The following is a 21,522-nucleotide window of genomic DNA, read 5'->3' on the forward strand; positions in this document are numbered from 1 at the left end:
ATTCTTTTTTCTCCAAAAAAATAAAGAAAAAAAGTACGAAATTTCTAAACATTCATGCAAATCGAAATAAGAATTCATAGTGGAAGAAAGTTCGTAGGGGAGGTCGAGTATCTTTGAAATTCAATGTTTTTCTTACCCTAGGTCGTACCTAAGTTTAGTATTTGTAGTTTATTCCGAGAGAGAGAGAGAGAGAGAGAGAGAAACGTGGATTAGGTTAAACATAGGTAGTTGAAATACGACATATGGAAAAACCGGTTGCCTCGTGTTTTAACTTTCAACGATTTAAAAACTTTATACGTGCTAGGTTAAAACGACCAAATTTATTGCTACCCTGAGAGAAAATTTTTCGTTTGTGTTTTTCTTTTTGTTTTTTTTATTTTTTTTATTTTTAAACAACTCGAACCGTAGGTTCATGAAAAATATGGAATTTTAGCCTATAGATAAAAAAAGAGCTATCATTCAAATTGGAACGTTCGAGAGTCAACTCCTAACGCGGATTATCGATTATTTCATTTTCAATTACTCGATGCGATTGACTATCACGGAAAACATTGAGAAAACAAAATTTATTAAATTATAATCTAACGCAATTAATTCCTACTGTTTTATATCGAAACCCAAACACGATGCGATGTAAACGCATTCGCGTAGTAGGAGGGTTGTTCGAATTCGTTTAATTGTGTTATGTGTTTGCATTGTTCTATAGAATACACGAAATTTTCAAAATGTGCGAGTAAAAGTGTTCATCGTACGCACCTAAACAAAAAGAAAGAGAACAATAGGACGAGACATCGATTGTATAAAGAACAAAAATTATGGAGATTATCGTATTAAATTGTAATGTAAAATAAAATAAAATAAAAGATAAAATTTAAAAAAGAAAACAGAATGAAAATAATTGAGGTTAAAGATTTGTTTTTCTCTACGATTGTATTATAAATCCCGAAAACGTGACCAAAAGTAAATGTATTGTAATTTCATTTTTATTGAAAATTAATATTCGAGTATATCCAAGGTTCTTTGATTACGAATTTAATATTACATTTTAACATAACAAAATGTCAAACAATAAATGTCGAATACATTTTCCAATTAAATATTTATTAATATCTTTCTTTTCAAAATTAAATTAATTACTCTCCACATATTAACAACTACATTTGTTATTTATTGAAAATTATGAAAAAACATTATTCGATTGTACTTAATATCTTACTTATGCGCAAATATTAATTGCATAATGCAATGCGTTTGACGTTCACCTATCAATTGATAATTAACAAGTATAAATAATTATAAAAAAAAAAGAAAGAAAAAATGTTCCATAAAGACGCTAAAAGGTTTACTAAAAATATCCTCCCGTGGTTAAAAATCCCCCATAAAATGGGACTCGAGATTTTTGTATTTTTTGGCCAAGTTTTCGAGATTTGAAACCACTGTGCGAGGTCGGGGGTGTGAAGAAGGGTCAATTGCTAGACGCTTAAGTACCGGAAGTCACGCGAGTCGGCCGAGTGCGTTCAACGTCAGCCAACGTTCGTGCCAATGACCCAGTGAAGCCACTAAGGTCGCATCCCCCAACCCCAACTCCAACCCTTTCCCCCCACCCACCAGTATTTCCTGCTTTCAACTATACACCTTTTTCAAATGAACACATGCAACACTCGTACACGTCATGAACGATCATATCGATGCCAATGCGAATATTATTTGAAAAAAAAAATAAAAAAATAAAAAAATAAAAATAATAAATAAATGTCAATTGGTTCGCGATTGACAATTAAAAGAAAAAAAAAGAAGACATTACTTTGTTAAATTTTTTTTCTACTTTTTTTTTTAATATAGGAAGGTCACATTCCTCGACCCCAACCCCCTTCCTCTCCCACCATCAATATTTCCTGCTTTCTACTATACACTTTTTTCAAATGAATGCATGCAACACTCGTACACGTTATGAACAATTTATATCGATGCCGATGTGAATATTATTTGAAAAGAAAATACAACAACAAAAAATAAGAATAATAAATAAATGCAAATTGGTTCGATTGAAAATAACAATAAAATGAAAAAGAAAGGAGATACTTCTTTGTTAAATGTTTTTTTTTAACATAGGAAGAAATAAAATGGCAATTAAATCGACTGGTTTAATAAATATTCGATAAATGAAATGATCGTGAAAATGAGAGAGAGAGAGAGAGAGAGAGATAGATAGACGTGTCGAAATCCTTAATAAAGAAGATGTTAAGATAGAATAGAATCATCTAGGGCCGTTTCCAACGCTCCGACAATTCCGAAGAATATTTAGTTTGCAAATTGGATCGAATAATCGGGGTCTTGAAGGTTTAGCATGACATCGAACTAAAGTCCCTAGGAGAAGAAAACCATCTTCTTACCCCCTTTTCTTACTTTATCTTCTTTATATCTTTTTCTCTCTCTCTCTATCTTCCTCATTTTATTTTCATCATCTTACAGAAGTAAAGGGTATCTCTTTTAAACGGGAATCGTCAATTGGAAATTTACCTGGTTAAAACAAACAAAAATAGCCCTGTCGATATTTTACCAACCCCTACGTCATTCAAGGAATCCAACGTATCAAACGATAAGATTTCGTAAAAAAAACAAACTTTAACCAGTTCGTAATCAATGATTTGAACATTTTTCTTTATAATTTTTTTTCTATTCAAAGCCCCCTCCGCCCCTCAAGGCTAAAAGATGATATAAAAACGTATATGTATATACGATCGTACCAGATACTTTTTAATTAAACCTTTGCGCACAATTGAGTTAATAACACCTGCAAGGTTTATTCTTCCACTCGCCTGGAAAAATAAAAAAAAAAAAAATGACAGAAAAAAAATATGGCAAATTATTTCTTTCCCTACGATTACCTCTATCTCTCTATCTGTATTCTATTTTTCTTTCTATTTTTTCTTCTCTCTCTTTCTCTTTCGTTCGTACAAATTTAGGTTCTACTCTAATTTCTATTTTATCCTTGAACTAATAATACTAACGTATACCAATGAAACGTGATCTTTAGTTTCGCTTCATTAGAATTACCTTAAATGACGAGGCTAAGATGAATAGTAGTCACTTTCCTCCCCCGGCCACAACTCCCCCCCCTCCTCCTTTTTCGGTTTATATACTAAAGAACGAAAATCCTTCCCTTTCCGTCCATCTCAAAGCACGGTTCTATTAAACGCAACCCTAGAGAGCACTCATCCACTTAATCAAACCTCGTCGTCTAGTACTCCTTAATTATTCCTTTTAAGCTACCTTCGAAAATAGAAAAGGCTATCACATTTCAACGGTTAATCGGTTAAACTGCTTAACAAAAACGACTTTTTATTATTCCATCCTCTAAATGTCATCCCCACTCCCCCTCCAACCATCCCTCTTCCGTCTCGTCTCTGTCGCTCGTATATATAAAATAAAAATAAAAAAAAAAACAAAAAACGCGATGAAGTAAATTATAAAAAAAAAGAACAAACAAAAAAATAAAAGGGGGAAAATTTTCGAGAAGACAAAATCATTTTGGTTCTTTTTTTCTTTGTGTGTTTTCTTTTCGCTATTTTTTTTTAAATACAACTTTAAACGATTTTAAACTTCATATGATTTCATTGCCATTTTGTTTGATTTGATTTGATTTGATTTAATTTGATTTGATTTGATTTTATTTTATTTTTCGCTTAAGTAAGAATCCTTACGGTCGATCGATGAAGACAACTATGACGACGACAATGACGGTTAAAAATACTCGGCGAGTCGATAAAGATATTATTTTTCCAACTGGATAGAAGAAAAAAGAAAATATTGTACGTAAAGTAAAAAGCACGATGGGAATAATATATTCAACGACGATCGTATCGTAGATCGGCAAACGGTTTATAATAAATGATAAATATTTGTTTCTTTTTTTTTCTTAAATCAATCAACTAACACAAGGATTAACATATTTAAACAACCCTTCCCCCTCCTCGTCCCGATGAGAAAAATAAGACGATCCTCAAATCCGTTAACCTTTTTTGCTTTTCCCCTTTACCAAAAAACCACCCCGCCAATGAATTGAGCCTAAAAAAATAGGATTTTTTAAAGATAGGATAAACGTGAATAAATTTATAGATAGATTTGATCAAGTATCTTATAAAATTACCGTAAAATACATATTTACGTATATACACACACACACGCACACGCATACGCAAATTTTTTTATAAAGAAATATAATATAAAGATCAGAGTTCGTATTAGTCAAAGGAACAAAAAAATCGTTGTTATCGATACTTGTCTCGTTTTTCTTCCAAAGTTATTATTTTTTTTCTTTTTTTTTTTTTTTTTTGTATACGTATTATTATTTTTTATTCGAACAAACTATACAAATTTACACCCCGACCGGTATATATCCAAAATCTCATTTATATTCTTTATTAACGTAAGAGAACGTTTTTTAAAGAGCCCAGAATTAAAGATGCATCTTCGATACGCGGAAGGATATACTCAACAATGGTTTGAATGCGATCGTTTTAATGCGACTGACTTTCGACATCTCGAATGCATTTAATCGGATTTCCGGATTCAACGTACCTGCTTCTCTATCTATCTCTATCCATCTATCTCTCTTTATCTTTCTCTTTCTCTTTCTTTTTCTTTTTTCTTTTTCTACCAGCGTAGCACCTTTCGCGTTTTTTCTCTTTTTTTTTTTAAACAGTTTTTTTTACTGTTTAAAAAAAAAACTACAATTTTCACTTTTCCTTTCGCGAATTCATAATTAATTCAAAAATAAATTCCCCTCAAATCTGATTATTTTTGATTAATTCGACTAAATTATTATATATAGATCGTTATCTACGAAAAATGAAATCAAATAAAATAATATGAAATTAAATAAGCATATATGAATAAATAAAATGGGTATAAGTTAGAATGAGTGAATAACTCAAGTGGCATCCAACGGATGGATGGAACGTAATAAGCGTTCGCTTTGAAGTCTGATACACGCGTGTTTTCTTCTATATATATATACATACATATATATATATGTGTACGTAGTACATACAAACTGTCGTAAAATAGGCGATGATATGTGTAAGGTGCTATTGGCGCGCTATATACGTACCTAAACTCCTTTCAAAACGCGTCAATGTAACGGGGGTTCGTTGTAGACGCGACTGCCTGGAAAATTGCCGAACGATTTCTCCGAACGTGAAAACGTTCGGTTGTGAAAAGAAAAAAACAGACCTCCCCCTCTACCGCCCCCAAAAAAAGACATCGCACATTTTGGACGCTTGGTCGTAAAAAACGAAAAAAAGAAAAAAAAGAAAATTACTACAAGAACATGAAGATGATCGAAACTAACTCGTAAACCAGACCATCCCTTAAATTTAGGATAGAGGGAAAAACTACGAAAAGATCGGTTTGTCGTAGTAATATAAAAATATTTAGCTCTATGTAAAACTACTGAAACACATTGTTATTTGTTATTTTTATATATATAATATATAAAACACCGTTAGTAACGAGAAATTGTTTCCAAGTTAAATCGTATACCCGCATAGTTTGACAAAAAGGATAAAATATTAATCGAGTTTTTTTTTTCAAGCTTAATCATGCCTAAAACACGTAGTTTATATATAGTTCAATGCTTTTCTTAGTGGGTGGTGAGGGTATCTCGTTACTTCCTTTTGGAAGATAGTGATTACAAGGTACCAACAAGAAAGAGAGTTTATAGATCATCGTCGTGAGTTCGCGCGAAAGTAAAATTCAAATTTACATTCTCCTCTGTCTCCCTGACACTGTCTTCCTCCCTCCCTTTCTCTCGGTTCATCGATCGGACGTGGTAAATATTTTGTAGCTCAGGGCACGCAAGCTCGGATGTCTTCTTCGGAAGTAACTCCGGGAACGCCTCCTTAAAGAGGGCCGAACTTTCCACTCGTCTCTCTCTCTCTCTCTCATTCGAGAGAAGCTTTGCGTAAAAGTAAAAGCAACAAGAAAAAATAAAAAAAAATAAAAGAGAGAGAAAGAGAGAGAGGGGGGGAGTGAATGTCGACAACGGCGCGCCAGAGTCGAGTTTGGCTCGGTAAAGTCCAAAAGAAAGAAAGAAAGAAAGCCAAGCAAAGCAAAGCAAAGCGAGGCAAAGCAAAGCAAAGCAAAGCAAAGCAAAGCAAAGAAGTTTTTAGCGGCTGGCCTTTCGCGCTCACCCTTATTTCTTTCTTTTTCTTTTTTTTTTTTTTGGAACACCTCTCTTTAACCCTTTCGTTACGGGTGCCGACTATAGTCGGCGTCCGCGCGACGAGCCGTGTGTACGGGTGCCGAGTATAATCGGCAGGACGATTCTACTTTATCTGTTGAATATCTCTCTCTCGATTCCATTGACCTGTATTTTAGATTAATCTTACTAAAAATATATATTTAAAGGCGCGTAATATATTCTGGACATCAAAATAAGTCGCCAGCGGTGGCGTTGAAAAACGTAAATGCGAAAACCGAACCGACTAACTAATGTGTACACTTTACGGCACGATGCTTTGTTCAATGGCATTGTTCCGGCTGAGCGAACTGTCGTAACGAAAGGGTTAACCTACAAAAAATAAAAAATAAAATATTGTAAACGTACACAGGTAGATGTACCAAGCATCGTCACCGATAGTTCTCCTGTTATTGCTGCTTCTTCCGTTAATCTCCATCCCCTTTTTTCTTCTTTCTTTCTTTTTTTTCGATACTCGAGGGATTGGTTGGTTAGATGGTTGGTTGGTTGGTTGGCTCGTGGTATTCGGCACGTGTCCGAACCTACACACACCTTCCCTTTTCCTCTTTCTCCTCTTCTTCTTCTTTATTTCTTTCTTTCTTCTTTCCTTCCCTTCGTACGTTCGTACGTTCGTTCGTTCCTATGTGAATTAATTATTGAAAAATTTCTTTTTGCATTACATTACGTTACGTATTATGTTACGCTCGTTCGTTCGTTTGTTCGTTCGTTCGTTTATTTGTTTGTTTGTTTACTTTAAATCCGACCCTTGTTTTTGTAAACTCGATAACCGAGAATTTCATAAATTGATCGTACATACAATACATATACATATGTATGTATATATGTATGCATGTATTATGTATTACGTATGTTACCAACAAAACACATATGTACCTATACGTTTATGTATCTAACAAGTTCTTAGTTGGTCGCATTTAAACGACATATGTAAGTACGTATGTGTATTAGTTTATCGCGCACCATCTCGCGCGCGCCGTTAACTCTTCCTTTCGACACTGCACCTAGTAGAGTCGACACGTAAGCTCGCACCACGTCTTTGTTCCGAATATCACATTAATTTTATTTTTTTCTTTTTTTTTATTCGCACTTTCTTTCTTTTTTTTTTCTCGTTTGACACGCACTACTTAAAACGACAACCCTCGTTCTTTCTCTCTTTCTCTTTCTCTTTCTCTCTCACTCTCTCTCTCTCTCTTTCTCTCTCTCTCTATCTATCTATCTATCTTTTTTTTAAATCCCCCTTTTTTTAGACAGTTCAAAGAACAGAAAAAATCCTTTAGCAATTAATAGCCAAAATTGTTATCATCGTCTAACGATCAATATGACATAATTATAATCTCCGTTTAATTCTAAACACGAGATTATTAAACACGAGAAACGATCGACAATTTAACCTGATACGGGGGTGAGAACAAACAACAAGGACAACAAAAAATTAACGAGCACACTGCAAGCACGCACGCAATCACGCAATCACGCACTCACGCACTGAGACGTAAGAGAAAGAGAGAGAAAAAGAAAAAGGGAAAAAGGGACAGAGTAACAGACAGAGAGACAGACAGACAGACAGACAGATAGATAGAAAAAGAAAGAATGAAAGATGAATATAAGTATAATAAGAATAGGAATAAAGGTTAAAGCTATCAAGCCAACGAACGTACGAATGAACGAACGAATGAACGTACGAACTGTGACCGGATGAATGCGAAAGATCGGATGAAGATAGGAAGACAAGTTGACGAATTAAAAATAGATAGATAGACAGACAGACAGACAGATAGATAGATAGATAGATAGATTGATAGATAGATAGATAGATAGATAGATAGACAGACAGACAGGGGAAAAAAAGAGAGAAAATTCGACGGTTTCTCCTCCTTCGTTGCCCGGGGAGCGGCTATGGCGGCGGCCTGGCTCTCACTGCTGTTCTCGCGTCGTCCTTCGTGACGTGGGGGGAGGAGGTGAGGGTTGGGGGGTAGTTGACGGGGTGAGGGGTTGGTCGGCTGCTGCGGGGCTGCTTATCTCGCAGCATCCCTCACAGAGCGCAGGAGCAATCCGCACGAAACAGCCGCTTGACGACGAGAGGTAGCGCGAGTGACGCGCGCCGTATGTGGCGCGCGTTACTCGCCAACCGTTATTTTTTTTTAACTGGATTCATTTTATAGAATATGGAACATTTTTTGAAAAACAATACTAATACGTTCAAAGTTGTCTATTGTCAATTGGTTCTGTGGTCAATTGTTGACTATGGTCAATTATTTAATATGATAGAGTAATCTGGTCACCATATATTCAAACTCATAGTTATTACATCGGAAAAGTATAATATCAATTTTTAATATAACCGATATTTTTTTTTTACTGGATTTATTTTATAGAATGTAGAGAGCATTTTTGAAAAAAATACTAATATGTTAAAAGTTGTTTATCGTCAATTGGTTCTATGGTCAATTCTTGAATATGTAATCTGGTCTTCATATATTCAATCTCATAAATATGAAAAGATTCATGACATTGAAAAAGTATAATATAAATTTATATGACTTATTGGAAAATATAATAATCGACCTATGTCGTTCAATTGTCATGATTATATGACGATATTCTTAGATATATGAATATGTTCACATTGAGTAAGAGGAGGATGATATTTGACATATTGTTTATATGAAAAATTTTTAGAGGGTTTATTATATTGTTTCAATATCATACGCTTTTTCTCTCTCTTAATGTTTTCTCAAAAACGTACTGCAAAATCTTTTATCGACACACTCCACGTACACGTTTAGTTATTTAGTTTTTGTTTCTTTCTTTTTTTTTTTATTATTAGAGTTATTTTATAAAAGTAATTATATTTTAAATAAAAGTAATTTACGAAATTCGTGTCTTTTTTCTTTTGTACGTGCATGTGTACACTCTCATTGGTTTCTTTTAAATATTTTTAGAATTTATTTTTCCGGTTCGTTAAATTGCTACCGTATGTATATATGAAATGAATGAAATGGAATCGAATAAAAAAATTAAATCATTTTCTCTTTGAGGTAGAGAGAGTATTCTAAATTGTTAAGTACGCAATGATCAGATTATAAACTGGCGTGATTCGAAAGATCGGATGAAAAATCGGCGCGAAAGTTATACTACTTTAACAACGTTGAGCCAAAGTTCTTTCTTTTTTTTTTTCTTTTTTTAAGTTACCGAAAATTTTACCGAATATATTTGATATCAAAGATCGTATGCCAATCGTATGTGAATCGTACGTGAATCATATATGAATCGTACTTGTTGCTATCTTACTTTTAATAATGAACATTATACGTCGAGATAAGATTGAAACATTTCACGAAAATATAAATTGCGGATAAGATGCACGGAGAGAAGATGTAATGATGATGTTTTTATTTTTATTTTTTTTATAAAACAAAAAACATATTCAATCAAATATATTCAAAGATATCAAAGATCGTATCCCAATCGTATGTGAATCGTATTTGTTGGTATCTTACTTTAAATAATGAACATTTTATATCGAAATAAAATTGCGAAACATTTCGCAAAAATATAAATCTAAGACTAAGTAAGATACACGAACGATGCATAACTAATCGAGAGATCCCTGTATCGGTCGAACGAAACTTTATAAAATATTCATGAGATAAGTACCATCGAGGGAATCGAGAGGGAATCGTGAGGAATAGAAGCTGACTCGAGTATGAAAGTGTCGTTAGAAATGTTCACCTCCGGTTATATATATATATATATCTTGTCCACGAGGTCGATGATGCCATTAGACAAGTTCATAACGATCGTTACATTTCGTTAATTCGTTTATTTGTTCATTCGTTCGTACTTTCATTCGAATTATAAAGATGCAAAATAAACCTCTTACCGATTCTTCGAAAATCTCTTTACTAATAAACTTATTTTAGACATTTCACTTTACAAACGAAACTAACCAAAAGCTTCCAATTAAAACCCCCATCGCACTCGTTCAACCGTTCATTCGTTCGTTCGTTCGTTCATTCATTCATTCATTCACTCATTCATCCGTTCGTTCGTTTATTAAATTCGTTCGGCAAAACGTATCAAACATATCAAACGTATCAATCGTATCAAACGTATCGATCATTACTCTTTCCACGAAATTATAATTTATATTAGAATTTAAAGAGTAACATGTTATATATGGTTTTAAAAACAAAAAAATATCAATTTAACTGTATCTCTTTATTTCAACGTGTATATAAATATATATATATAAATATATATATATATACCTTGCTTATTGTTTTCGATTTTAATCAACATATCCGAACGTATATACAAATATATTATAACACTATCGTATATATCAAAGATATCATCTAAATTAAATATATCACAAAACCGAATCGAAATTCGCCAATATTAGTTATAGCAAATACGAGCTTAAAATGATCGTCCGATTTGCAAACCAATACTGATATTACATTTTTTTCTTATCCCTTTCACCCTTCCCCCTCTTTTCCCCCATGCAAGCAACATGCGATATTCTTTATATGGACGCGTTTAAAAGCTTCTTTCCTTCCCTTCATTGACCCTCACCACCCCTCTCTCTCTCTCTTTCTCTCACATACACTCAAGGCTATCCATCACGAAGTGTTAGAAGTAGTTAAGAGAAACTTTTACCGTGGCCATCGCATCGATAATCCTTGGCGACTGCTTGAGAGAACATCCCTCGTTTCTCTTCTTTCAAAGTAATGCTTCTCCCTTCTTCTTACATTGATCGTTGGTATCTATCTTGAGTTGAACTACTTGCGATTCAAATATACCTGATGCTACTACTGCGCCTAATACCTTACATTTCCAAACACGTTCTTAACAGATTAACGATCTAAAACGATTGATCGATACAAAAGTTTTGTGGAAAATATGTTTTACAAATGTGATTAACAATCTTTATTATTAATTTTAAAATCTTGATATTACTCTTCATGTTTATGACAAATAATTCTTATATCATTCGATAAATGAATTTTTTCTATTAGCGTATTTTCTGGAGAAAACTTAAAGGATCATTAATTTGATATAAACAATCTTTCAAAGAACGTTGCATTAGTGAACAAAAAAAATAATAAAGAAAAGAATTGAAGTTGAGAGAGGAAAAGAAAAATGTCGTCATTGACAATTAATTCCTTCGATTATCTTTCTTCAAAATCAAATTACTCATTGCGGAACGTGCGACTCACGTTGGAAATCACTATTGTATTATTTTATTAAGGTAAACTTAAATATCACGAATAAAATTCGACTGTTCTATCTACTGCGATCATCTGTAATTATAAAAATGAAATTATATACTTTCAAATCGATTTTCTCTAATACCTTTCTTATAAATTTAATTGTATTTTTTTTTAATAAGATTTAACAGGTGTAAATATTATTAATCGAGACAAATTGAAAAAGCAAACGAATAAATGTAAGTAAATTCTAGAATGAAAGAAATATAATAAAAAAACAAAAGTATTAATTGTTAATCGTTGAAACGATATTAAAAGGAAACATAATATACAAAAGAATCGACAAAGAATTTATCTCTATTTACTGTAGCTTACAACAAGTCGTTTCTGTTATACGGACCGTTCGTAGTAGCCTCGTTGAAATACCTTCCGGCGTACCAGGATACGGTACGCCGGTACTCTCGGTATCCAATAGAACCAATATCGTTATTCTCTGCTATACTCTTTCAACTTAATTCTCTCTCTCTCTTTCTCTTTCTCTGTCTTTCCCTGAAATATAGAAAGCAATTATTACGATGAAAGACAAACGGGAATACGTTTGCCCCACCCCTACCCCCGTTCCCATCCCCTTTTCACTATGAGATCTTACATAATATTTTCAAATGTCACAACTTATCTTGAAACTTAACTTTTCAATTTCTGCTATCCCCCCCCTTCTCCCACCCCTTCGAATTTTAAATTTTCCCCAGTTTCGTTATATCAATGTGTATGTATGCATGTGTGTGCACGTGTGTATGTGCTTTTTCTTGATAATAAAATATATGCATGGTGCGATAATAAAGAAAAATAAAAATAGGATAGATAAAAAGAGAAAAAAGGCAAGAAAAAAGATACAAAATGCAATAACGTTATATTTTAGCGTAACGATAAAACGAACTCGTAGCGTACTCGTTAAACTTCCCTCGACGAATGTCATTGAAAATACGTTTGTGAAATGAAATCGTATATCCGGCATGTTCATTAATACGACAGAATATCTCTCCAAAATAGGTGTTTCGATTTGATCCTCCAATCTAAAGTCTAACTCATATAATAAAAATACAAAAAACAAAGAAACAAAAAAATAAAAGAAAAACAATCGTTCCCGTTATCTAGAATTCTAGAATTATTCGTACAAAATAAAACAAAAATAAAAACAAAAATATATATCGCATATTTTGATATTCTATTTCTTTCGTTAGTTAATATTATACGTTTCCGGTAAACGTTGATTTTCGTTATAAACATTATCAGAGGTTCCACGCTAAGAAAGATACACATTAAACTACGAGTATTTTTTCCACGATGCTTCACAATAATTGGAGGTACGAAATAGTTTTCTTTCTTTCTTTCTTTCTTCCTTCTTTTCTTTTTTTCTTTCTCTGTTTCTTTCTTTCGTTTGTTACTCTTGATGGACGGAACTGATCCAAGTGAATTTCGCAGCAAACGAAAGGTGCAATTTTCAACTAATTCTCCTTTTGAGAAAAACAAAGCTCGCCTCTTTCTCTCTCTCTCTCTCTCTCTTTCTTTCTTTCTTTCTCTGAACGCGTCACCTTTTATTGTACTACTGAAGTAGAGCTATATTAGCGAAATGCTTTGTTATTCTGGCATGCGTCTATTATTTTAGAAAAGAAAAAGAAAAAAAATAAAAGGAAAAATCCGAGATTGAAGAAAAAGATGAAAAAAAGAGAGAGAGAGAGAAAGAGAGCTCTTTTACTTGGACGAATGAAAAATTCGCATGCGTTCAGGTTTATTCGCATTTTTTATTGTGCGTTAAATATTAAGAAAAAGAATAATTTGAAAGAAAATAAAAAAAAGAAAAACGCGTGAAACCCATCACTCGAGCTCGAAGTTAAGCACTTCTTCAAATTTTTATAATATTGTTAATTTTATATTTGAATTATTAGATTAATAATAATTTTTTTGTCCGATCGTTTATACTGTTCGCTTCATAAAAATGTTTTTATTTGTTTTCCGCATACGCGTATTGGAAACCACTACTACTTTGTTTTCTTTTACTGACATATTTTTCCCATTTCTAAAAGAAAAGATTCAATCGTAAAAAAGTGTGAAATAAATTTCAATCGACTCCGATTCAATTGAATTTGATTTTCCTGTGCACATTTTATTCACTTACTATCTATTATCGTTATGCTAATAAAACATGGTTTCTTTTATTTTTTCAATCATTCCGTTATCAATTTTCGTGTCTTTATAAAACATTAAATTGTTTCTGCTGTCCGGTATTTCCCCTTAACATGTCAAGCAAGTATAAAGTCCCCCCCCCACCGATCGATATTTCACGGTTTCTCATCCACCATTCAAATAACGCGCTTCCATCAAAAACCTTTTATTTTTGCGTGTCGCTTAAAGCATCATCGATAACCCCTACCAAAAACAGTTTCGTTTAAAGAAAAAAAAAGAAAGAAAAAGAAACTTGAATAATGCATAAAACATTATTAAAGAACTAACGTAAAAACTGGTGCGGAATGAAGAAAAAAGAAAAGAAAAGAAAAAAAATAGATCGAAAGGAAGGAAGAAAATCTTAAATATTCTTACATATAATACATAATGCAATAATAAATACAATACATAAACGAATATATTATATATAATTAATAATATTATAATATATATATTATATAATACAATACATAAACGAATATATTATGAAAAAGTACGCAATGAGATTAATCGTAAATATGCACGCGGTGCACGTTCTTTAACCTTTCGCTGCGAACAGCGCCTTTAGGCGCTCAACCATAGACGCTTCTCCTGAGCGAATAACGCCTATGGGCGCCGTGCATCTGTTTTACATTTTTTGCTACTAATAACTGCAAAATAATGGCGTTCGTTAATTCGTTTGTATTCGACGCGTTAGCTGCATACGCTTCTTGTGCAGAGATTTTTTCGTATAATCAAATAATGTGATCCATAATTGGCTCGGCACACCGTTTTAGGAATGACGACTCACGTATCGTGTTATCCGCGCGGACAATCTTCTACAATCGCGCCTGCTGTGCGGAGAGAGCAATTTTTTTCTGTGCATTCCGCAGCGAAACGATTAAAGTCGCATGCACGCATGCATGCATGCGTACATCCGTGCATGTTCGGAAAGATACGTACGCGTATTCACCACCAACTTCTATTGTGTAAGATAGTAGGGAGAAGAACTTGGGTAAGTTATACAGAAAGTGCTTTTACGCTTGATCGAATGCTTTGAAATATTCCATACGATATGAATAAGGACATAATCTATCGAAAAAAATAAAGTAATAACTAAATGGAAATAGAAAAAGAAAAAAAGAGACGGAGTCTTTTCAAAAATAATTTCGAAGATCCGCGCGTATCGCAACGGGGCAAAAGAATTAAAATACGTCAGAGAGATAGAACATCCCTTTTTTTTTGTTGTCCTATTAACTTAACGTATCTGTAGAACGGTTTTTATTTACAACGAAAGCATCACGATGCCCCGTTAGTTTTTTGAAAAAGAAATAAAAGAAATAAAAAAGAAAGAAAAAAGAGAAAAAACTCGTAACGGTGATGACTTGTTTGATAGACTCTACTGCATTGTTATTCGAAAGTTGTTTTTTTTAATTTTTTTCATTTTCGAATACTCTTACGAATATTTACGAAAATACAAAAGCTCTTACTAAAAGTAGGGGGTGGAGAGGAGGGAGAGGGAATGAATTTCTTACGAAAAATTTTTATTCTACGAAATATCTTTTACGAAATAACTTTTACGAAATATATCGTCTACGTTTTCTTTCCTTCTTCTTTTTTTTTCTTCTCTTCTCTTTTCTTTTCTTTTTTTTTTTTCTTGGTAGACCAAATTCTATCATCGTCGTCGTCGTCGTCGTCGTCGTCGTAGTTAAATTGAATTCAACCTTAAACTAATCACGCGCGATTTGATTTGGTATTAAATTAGAAACAAAAATGTTGCTTCCGATGTTACGTTTTAAAAAAAATAGGAACGAAAAAAATATTATAACATATCTTTTTTTATTTATTATTTGCATTTACTCGTAACAACAAAACATATATATATGTAATATGTATATAAAATTTTTATATTGAAGAGTTATCATTATCGTATAGACGACGGTTATACGTAAACTGTCACAAAAGTTTGATGTTAAACATTAATTCATAATGTTCGTTCTCTTGGAACGATCGTAAACGTTTAAATTGAATCGATAGTAGGGGGTAAACGAATAGTTCTTTCTCTCTGTTTTTAACGAGAAAAGTATCAATTCCATGATATTCCCCTTTTCATCCTGATCTTTTCCTTTTGTTCTTTCCTACGAACGAAAGAACGAAAGAACGAACGAATGAATGAAAGATAAGAGATTCCTCGAATAAAAGTTTTACTGCTCGTGTCTAGATCAACGTACTTTCCAACGAACCAATTACCGTTCCTCGTTTTCCAACGAAACTATCTCAGATCGAAGAATAAAGTGTCACGAGTTTATAAAACGAGAAACATATTACCTTTATTCTTATAATACACACACACTTTTTTTTTTCCTACCTATTAAATTCTCCAATTATTTTTCATCCCTTATATATATATATACGATTATTTATTTATATTTAATATCAATTTTGTAAAACGATGAAACATGTAACTTATCTTATAAGAAATATACGAAAATACTTTTCCATGTATTCCAATTATTTTTAATCGTTTCTCCTTGATATCTTGTTATTTATTTTTAATATTATATAATAAAACGTACAATCAAATAGCCAATGTGTTAGAAGTTTTTCTTATATAATACATACTTCTAATTATATCTAAATGCGTTAAACTTTTGTATTAATCTTTTTTGGGTGTGGGAGGGAGGGGGGAAATAGCTATTAATAAAATAAATGTAAAATAATAATATTATATTGATCAATAATATATTCATCTCTCTCTCTCTTAAATTAATATTAAATTATTATTTTTAATAAACATGAAACGAGTTTCTTTTAAAATCGTAAAACGTTACACGCTTACTAAATTTAAAAAAAGAAAAAACTATTGATATAGTGTGTTTAAGATAAAGAAAATTTAGAAATAAATACATTATTATTACTTAAAATACATTAGTATTATTATTTTTTAAAAATACATTAGTATTATTATATTAAACAATTTCGATCTGAATCTTTTTACGAGATGAAAATTATAAACTGAAAGTTATCATTGGGTAGGAACGTTAAAAAAAATGTATATTAGTTTAAACAATCAAAAATATTAGTAAAGTATATTAAAATGTTCGACATACCTTAAATAATTGTTAATTAATCGAAAGAAATGTATATTGTGGTCTAAAAGCACGGAATATAAGTTCGATGTACTATACTTTTCGAAATCCAACAGTAAACTGAATCATTGTCCTCCATGAAAGCCAGTTAAAATTATTTTCTTGATTGTTGTTTATATGACTTTCCGAAGTTTACATATGTACGTATGCATATATAACGAAAATAATATTCGTACTAAATACATTTTAAGGTTATACTTATACTTATATTATTTTAACGTTATATTATATTTATGTATGTATAACACATAACTTTTAATTTAAAATTAATAATAAACATTAAAAAAAAAAACTGTTTAAACAAGAAAAAGTATATAATTCCTATTTCTAGTACAATACGTATCAATTTTTCAACCCAACACCGAATAAGATTATTAACGATATTTTTAATTAAATCATCCAGGAAAAGTAATTCTTCTCTTCGTTTTTTCTTTTTTTTTCCTTTTTCATTGAAAGGAAATCGGTATCGCCAACGATAAAATAAAATAAAGTTTCGTTTAATTTTTCTTCGAGTAACGAAAGATATAATATTATTCGTACTACAGTCATCCAACAATTTATTCAATTATTTGATACGAATCAATAGTATCTGAATAAATGGTATTGATCTATTGTTGAACAAACTCATGCAAATATATTCATTGTAATATATTTATAAAGTAATAATATGAAACGAAAGAAAAACATAATAGAAAATTATATTTTTATACGATGTGTGTATCATGCGTATAGAATATTTTTCATAATAACATCATCAATATTACTGTATATACATATATGTATGTATAATAGGCGCTCGCGCGTGTATATGGTGTATGTATGTATGTGTGTGTGTGTGTGTTGTGTGTGTGTGCATTCATTTGTTTACAATTTTGCACATGATATACGCGAAAGTATTGTCGTACCGGTTCTGTCGTACCGTACGGTCTATCATCGAGATCGTATGTTATACGGAGAATGACGAGAGACATAAACAATTTGAATTACAAATTCGTTCTCGATAACCCAATGAATGTTGCTCGATCGAAAGTTCGATTAACCTAAAAGTTTCAAAGTACTGCAAACATACTATATACACAAAAACTCATTTGTCACTTCATAAAAACACGATAGTTTCGAAAAAAAAGAAAAAGAAAAAAGAAAGAAAAAAAGATCTGCTTTGATTAATCGTTCGTTATAATTATTATTGACAAATTGAAATAAAATTTATATACTAAATCCTTCCGTTTAATGAAACGTAACGTTAAGGGAAAGGGAAGATAAATATTCATTGAAGAAAAAGTGAAAGAATAATGGGGGACGCGTGTAGGGAACATTTTTACGATTCCTGTGTCAAATGATTTACGCGTAGTTGCATCCGCTTCATCAAATTTTCGCTAACTTTGTATTATCCTATCTCCGGACGTTTTTTCTATTGCATCCAACTGTCTGAAACATTTGTGTAATTGGAACTTAGCCTAGATGTTTTTTTTCCTTTTTTTAACAATTACTACAAAGTCAGTCGCATTTAATATTTAAACAGATAGACAAGTATAGTTATTTCAGGGATATAGTTGATCGTTTCACGAATTAGCGAATTTCGCAAAGTAACGTCAACATATATATATATATCGACTAAGAGGTTAAATTTTCCCAATAGTTCGAACTCGATGTATATAACTCGCTTTGTTACTGAGAAATGTTCGGAAAATCCGCACGCACGGGAGGACTAAAATTCCGACGAAAGGATAACTCGTACAACCCCCCTTCCTACCTGGATAGTAGTATATTTGATGGTATATACTATTAAAGAGAGAAAGAGAAAGAGAGAAGTTCATTCCTAAGTTAATGCTCGGCCTGAACACAAATGGTTAGCAATACAAGCGGTGAGAGCAGGTATGCGACAGTGCGGTTTCGTTCAACAAAAACTAAATAGCTTTTGTAGTCTATAGATACACTTGCTGTGGTTCAATCGTATATATATATAGAAAGAGAGAGAAATACGTAGATATGTATTTCGTAGAAAAGACTTGGAAAATAAAAAGAAAATATAATTTGTATATTTAATTATAACAAATAAAATGTTATTCACAGGACACACACGGTCTAACGAAAAACGTGAAATGTTCATATCTACAACGAACCTTTCACAAAACATTACTTTTTTTTAAATTCTACACAATTGTAGGAGTCCATCAAGATCATACATTGTGCGAGTAGTAAAACTCAATACTCAAGTATTTCCAAGAAAACAAAGGGAAAAGTGTGTTTCACGTGTATTCTTATATTATATTTTTGCTTACAGTTTAATTCGATAAAAAGAAATTATAGAAAAAATATACGCAAATGGATAAAAAAAAAGTTTCGGAGCCTAACACGAGGTTGAGGAGGGAGGGGGAAGGTGGACTGAAAAGTTTTGAACCTACTACAAGAAAGACTGAAAAGATTTGAACCTTCCAAGAAGAAGAGGGCTGTAAAGTTTTGAATCTACCACCGCGGGGAGAGTTAAAAAGTTTTGAGCCTACCACTGAGGAGGTGAATGAGTTGGTCATACTAACAATAAGATCTAGAAGAAAAAGCGGTAAACCGTTGTTGGTTTACTTAAAAAGAATTCTTCGACTATTGTAGGCTTTAGATAAATTCTTGAATGTTCGTACACGATCATAAACACAAAAATAAACTATATTCGTAACTTTTATGACTGGCTCGTAACAAAGGGTCATCGTGTCTTTTTGAGATAGATTATTTAGGATAACGAATTGAAGTGACGCCTTTCTTTTTTCTTTTTTTGCATAGGTATCTCTAATGCAATCAAATGCATTAGAAAAATAGTCATACCTTCACCTATATTGCGTGTAAATTTATTACTTTAGGTCTTAACACATACATGCATTCTGTTCACGCATCCTATAACTATATATACATATATTTGTTACTATCTGTAAATTTTTTCTATCGTCTAAAAGAACATATGTACAAACGTAACGTTTATTTAACGTCTAAATTTATTTTATTATTTTGCTATTGATTTTTAATAAAATTATTCAAACAATAACAGGAACGTATTACAAATAGATCTATTTAATGACAATTTTGAAATCCTTTACTACGAATTATTGTGTTCATTACTTATAATCGAAATTACGTCTGGGATTTTTTATCGTAATTTTGTTGCTATCGATTAAAATAGAATTTGTCCAAAATTTAACGAGAACATATATGATGTTAAGGATTAATCCTTTTGATGAGAATTTCAGAATCCCTTAGTGATGTCGTAGCTCGTAATTTATCATCGAAATTACGTCCGGATTTTGGATAATCTTACGTGTACGCAGTAAATTTATTAGAAACTCCGATGATTAATCCCCTTTACTCAAAGACCGAACAGATGATGCCAGCTATCGAATCTTGGTAGTTCAACCATATGTACACAAATACACTCTTGAAGCTCTTTCTCTCTCTCTCTCTCTCTCTCTTTAGTCAATTCAACTGAACTGAACCATTGGTTCTCTCATTCGATTCGAAATCTTTAAATGATGCTCAACGAAAGCGACGAAGGTAACGAGGGTTAACGCACTAAGAAAAGGAAAATAGTTTCGTCAAGAGGATTAACGAGGCGTAGTTTAAAAGCACCTAACTAGCAGAGAAAGGAATAATTAAAAGGCCGAGAGAAAGGGAGAATGAGCGAAATTAAAGAATAAAGAAGATAAAGAAGAAAAAGAAGAAGAAGAAAAAAGAAGAGAAAAGAAAAGAAAAAAATACTTGAAGAAAAAGAAAGAAAGAGAGAGAGTGAGAGAGAAGAAGGTTTTTGTTGGTGAACAAAACCGACGAAGATTAATACCACCACTTTAGTGGTTAGTTCGTTAGGTTTGACGATTTACTTCAAAACTAAGGGATCTAAAGTCTGCAACAGCTTCGGCTTTGCGTAGCTATCTACCTTTTGTCGTTAAATACCAAGGCAAACTTCATTAAACTCTGGCTACTACTATCCTTATTACCAAATTACAAAAGGAAAATTAGTTGTTGAGCAAGAAAGATTTGGTCTTTCGATCGATCGATCGATCAATTACTATAAATCCTTATTTATTTCTCTCTTCTCTTATATCTTACCTTATCCCATCATATTTATTTAACATCTTTAATAGATGTTTTATCGATAAATATCTAACCCGTAGCGAATAATAATCCACAATTGATTTTCACTATGTACGATTAATAAATCTTGTTGAAACGTAGTAACATAAGGACGCGAGCTTTGAACATAGGGATAATATAATGTGTCGAGCGAATAACGATTTACAAATGGCCAGCGCCAGCCGGCAACCAATAATATAGGAAAATTGGAAGAACGTTAATTACGATAACGAGGACGAACGAGTCAGCCATTCTAGAATGTTGCCAAGCGGGAAGAATAATGACGACAAAAACTGGAACGCTAGATGAGGAGAACTGATTTCCCCCGCCTTTTTAATACCTTCCTATGAAGGATACTGTTCAACGACACCCATCCCGAAAAGACAAATCTAAAAACGTCGTCGTATCTCCTCCTCCTTCTCCTTCTCCTCTTTCTCCCCCTCCCCCTTCTACTTTTACTCTTTTTTTTATTTCTATTATTAACACTAAACCATATCGTTACGACGGATCAAATGATATATCTCAATTTCCTATTCTAATTATATATATATCTTAAAATTTATTTAATTTATTATTTGAACCA

The 21,522-nt window shown here is 32.3% G+C and overlaps 1 protein-coding gene across 25 annotated transcripts in view; it reads right to left on the reverse strand.

The window, feature by feature from the left end:
- Positions 1-12,024, reverse strand: part of LOC122514354 (cyclic nucleotide-gated channel rod photoreceptor subunit alpha-like) — an 89,223-nt gene extending 77,199 nt beyond the window's left edge. For 6 of the 25 annotated variants that reach the window (XM_043631284.1, XM_043631257.1, XM_043631293.1 and 3 more), the window contains exons 1-3: positions 8,099-8,208; positions 7,136-7,499; positions 6,611-6,881 (exon numbers count right to left, since the gene is read on the reverse strand). Coding sequence is in view for 3 of the 25 variants with exons in the window: in XM_043631302.1 (XP_043487237.1) it covers positions 6,611-6,881; positions 10,925-10,933 (280 nt within the window). In the remaining 22 variants the exon portion in view is untranslated. Of the gene's footprint in view, positions 1-6,610; positions 6,882-7,135; positions 7,500-8,094; positions 8,216-10,924; positions 11,569-11,875 lie in introns of those variants that run through there. The other 19 variants (XM_043631200.1, XM_043631222.1, XM_043631302.1 and 16 more) reach the window with 19 other exon arrangements.
- Positions 12,025-21,522: the final 9,498 nt, after the last annotated feature.

The sequence above is a fragment of the Polistes fuscatus genome, unplaced genomic scaffold (assembly GCF_010416935.1).
Source record: "Polistes fuscatus isolate 324 unplaced genomic scaffold, CU_Pfus_HIC Scaffold1, whole genome shotgun sequence".
In the NCBI taxonomy this organism is placed as follows: Eukaryota; Metazoa; Arthropoda; class Insecta; order Hymenoptera; family Vespidae; genus Polistes; species Polistes fuscatus.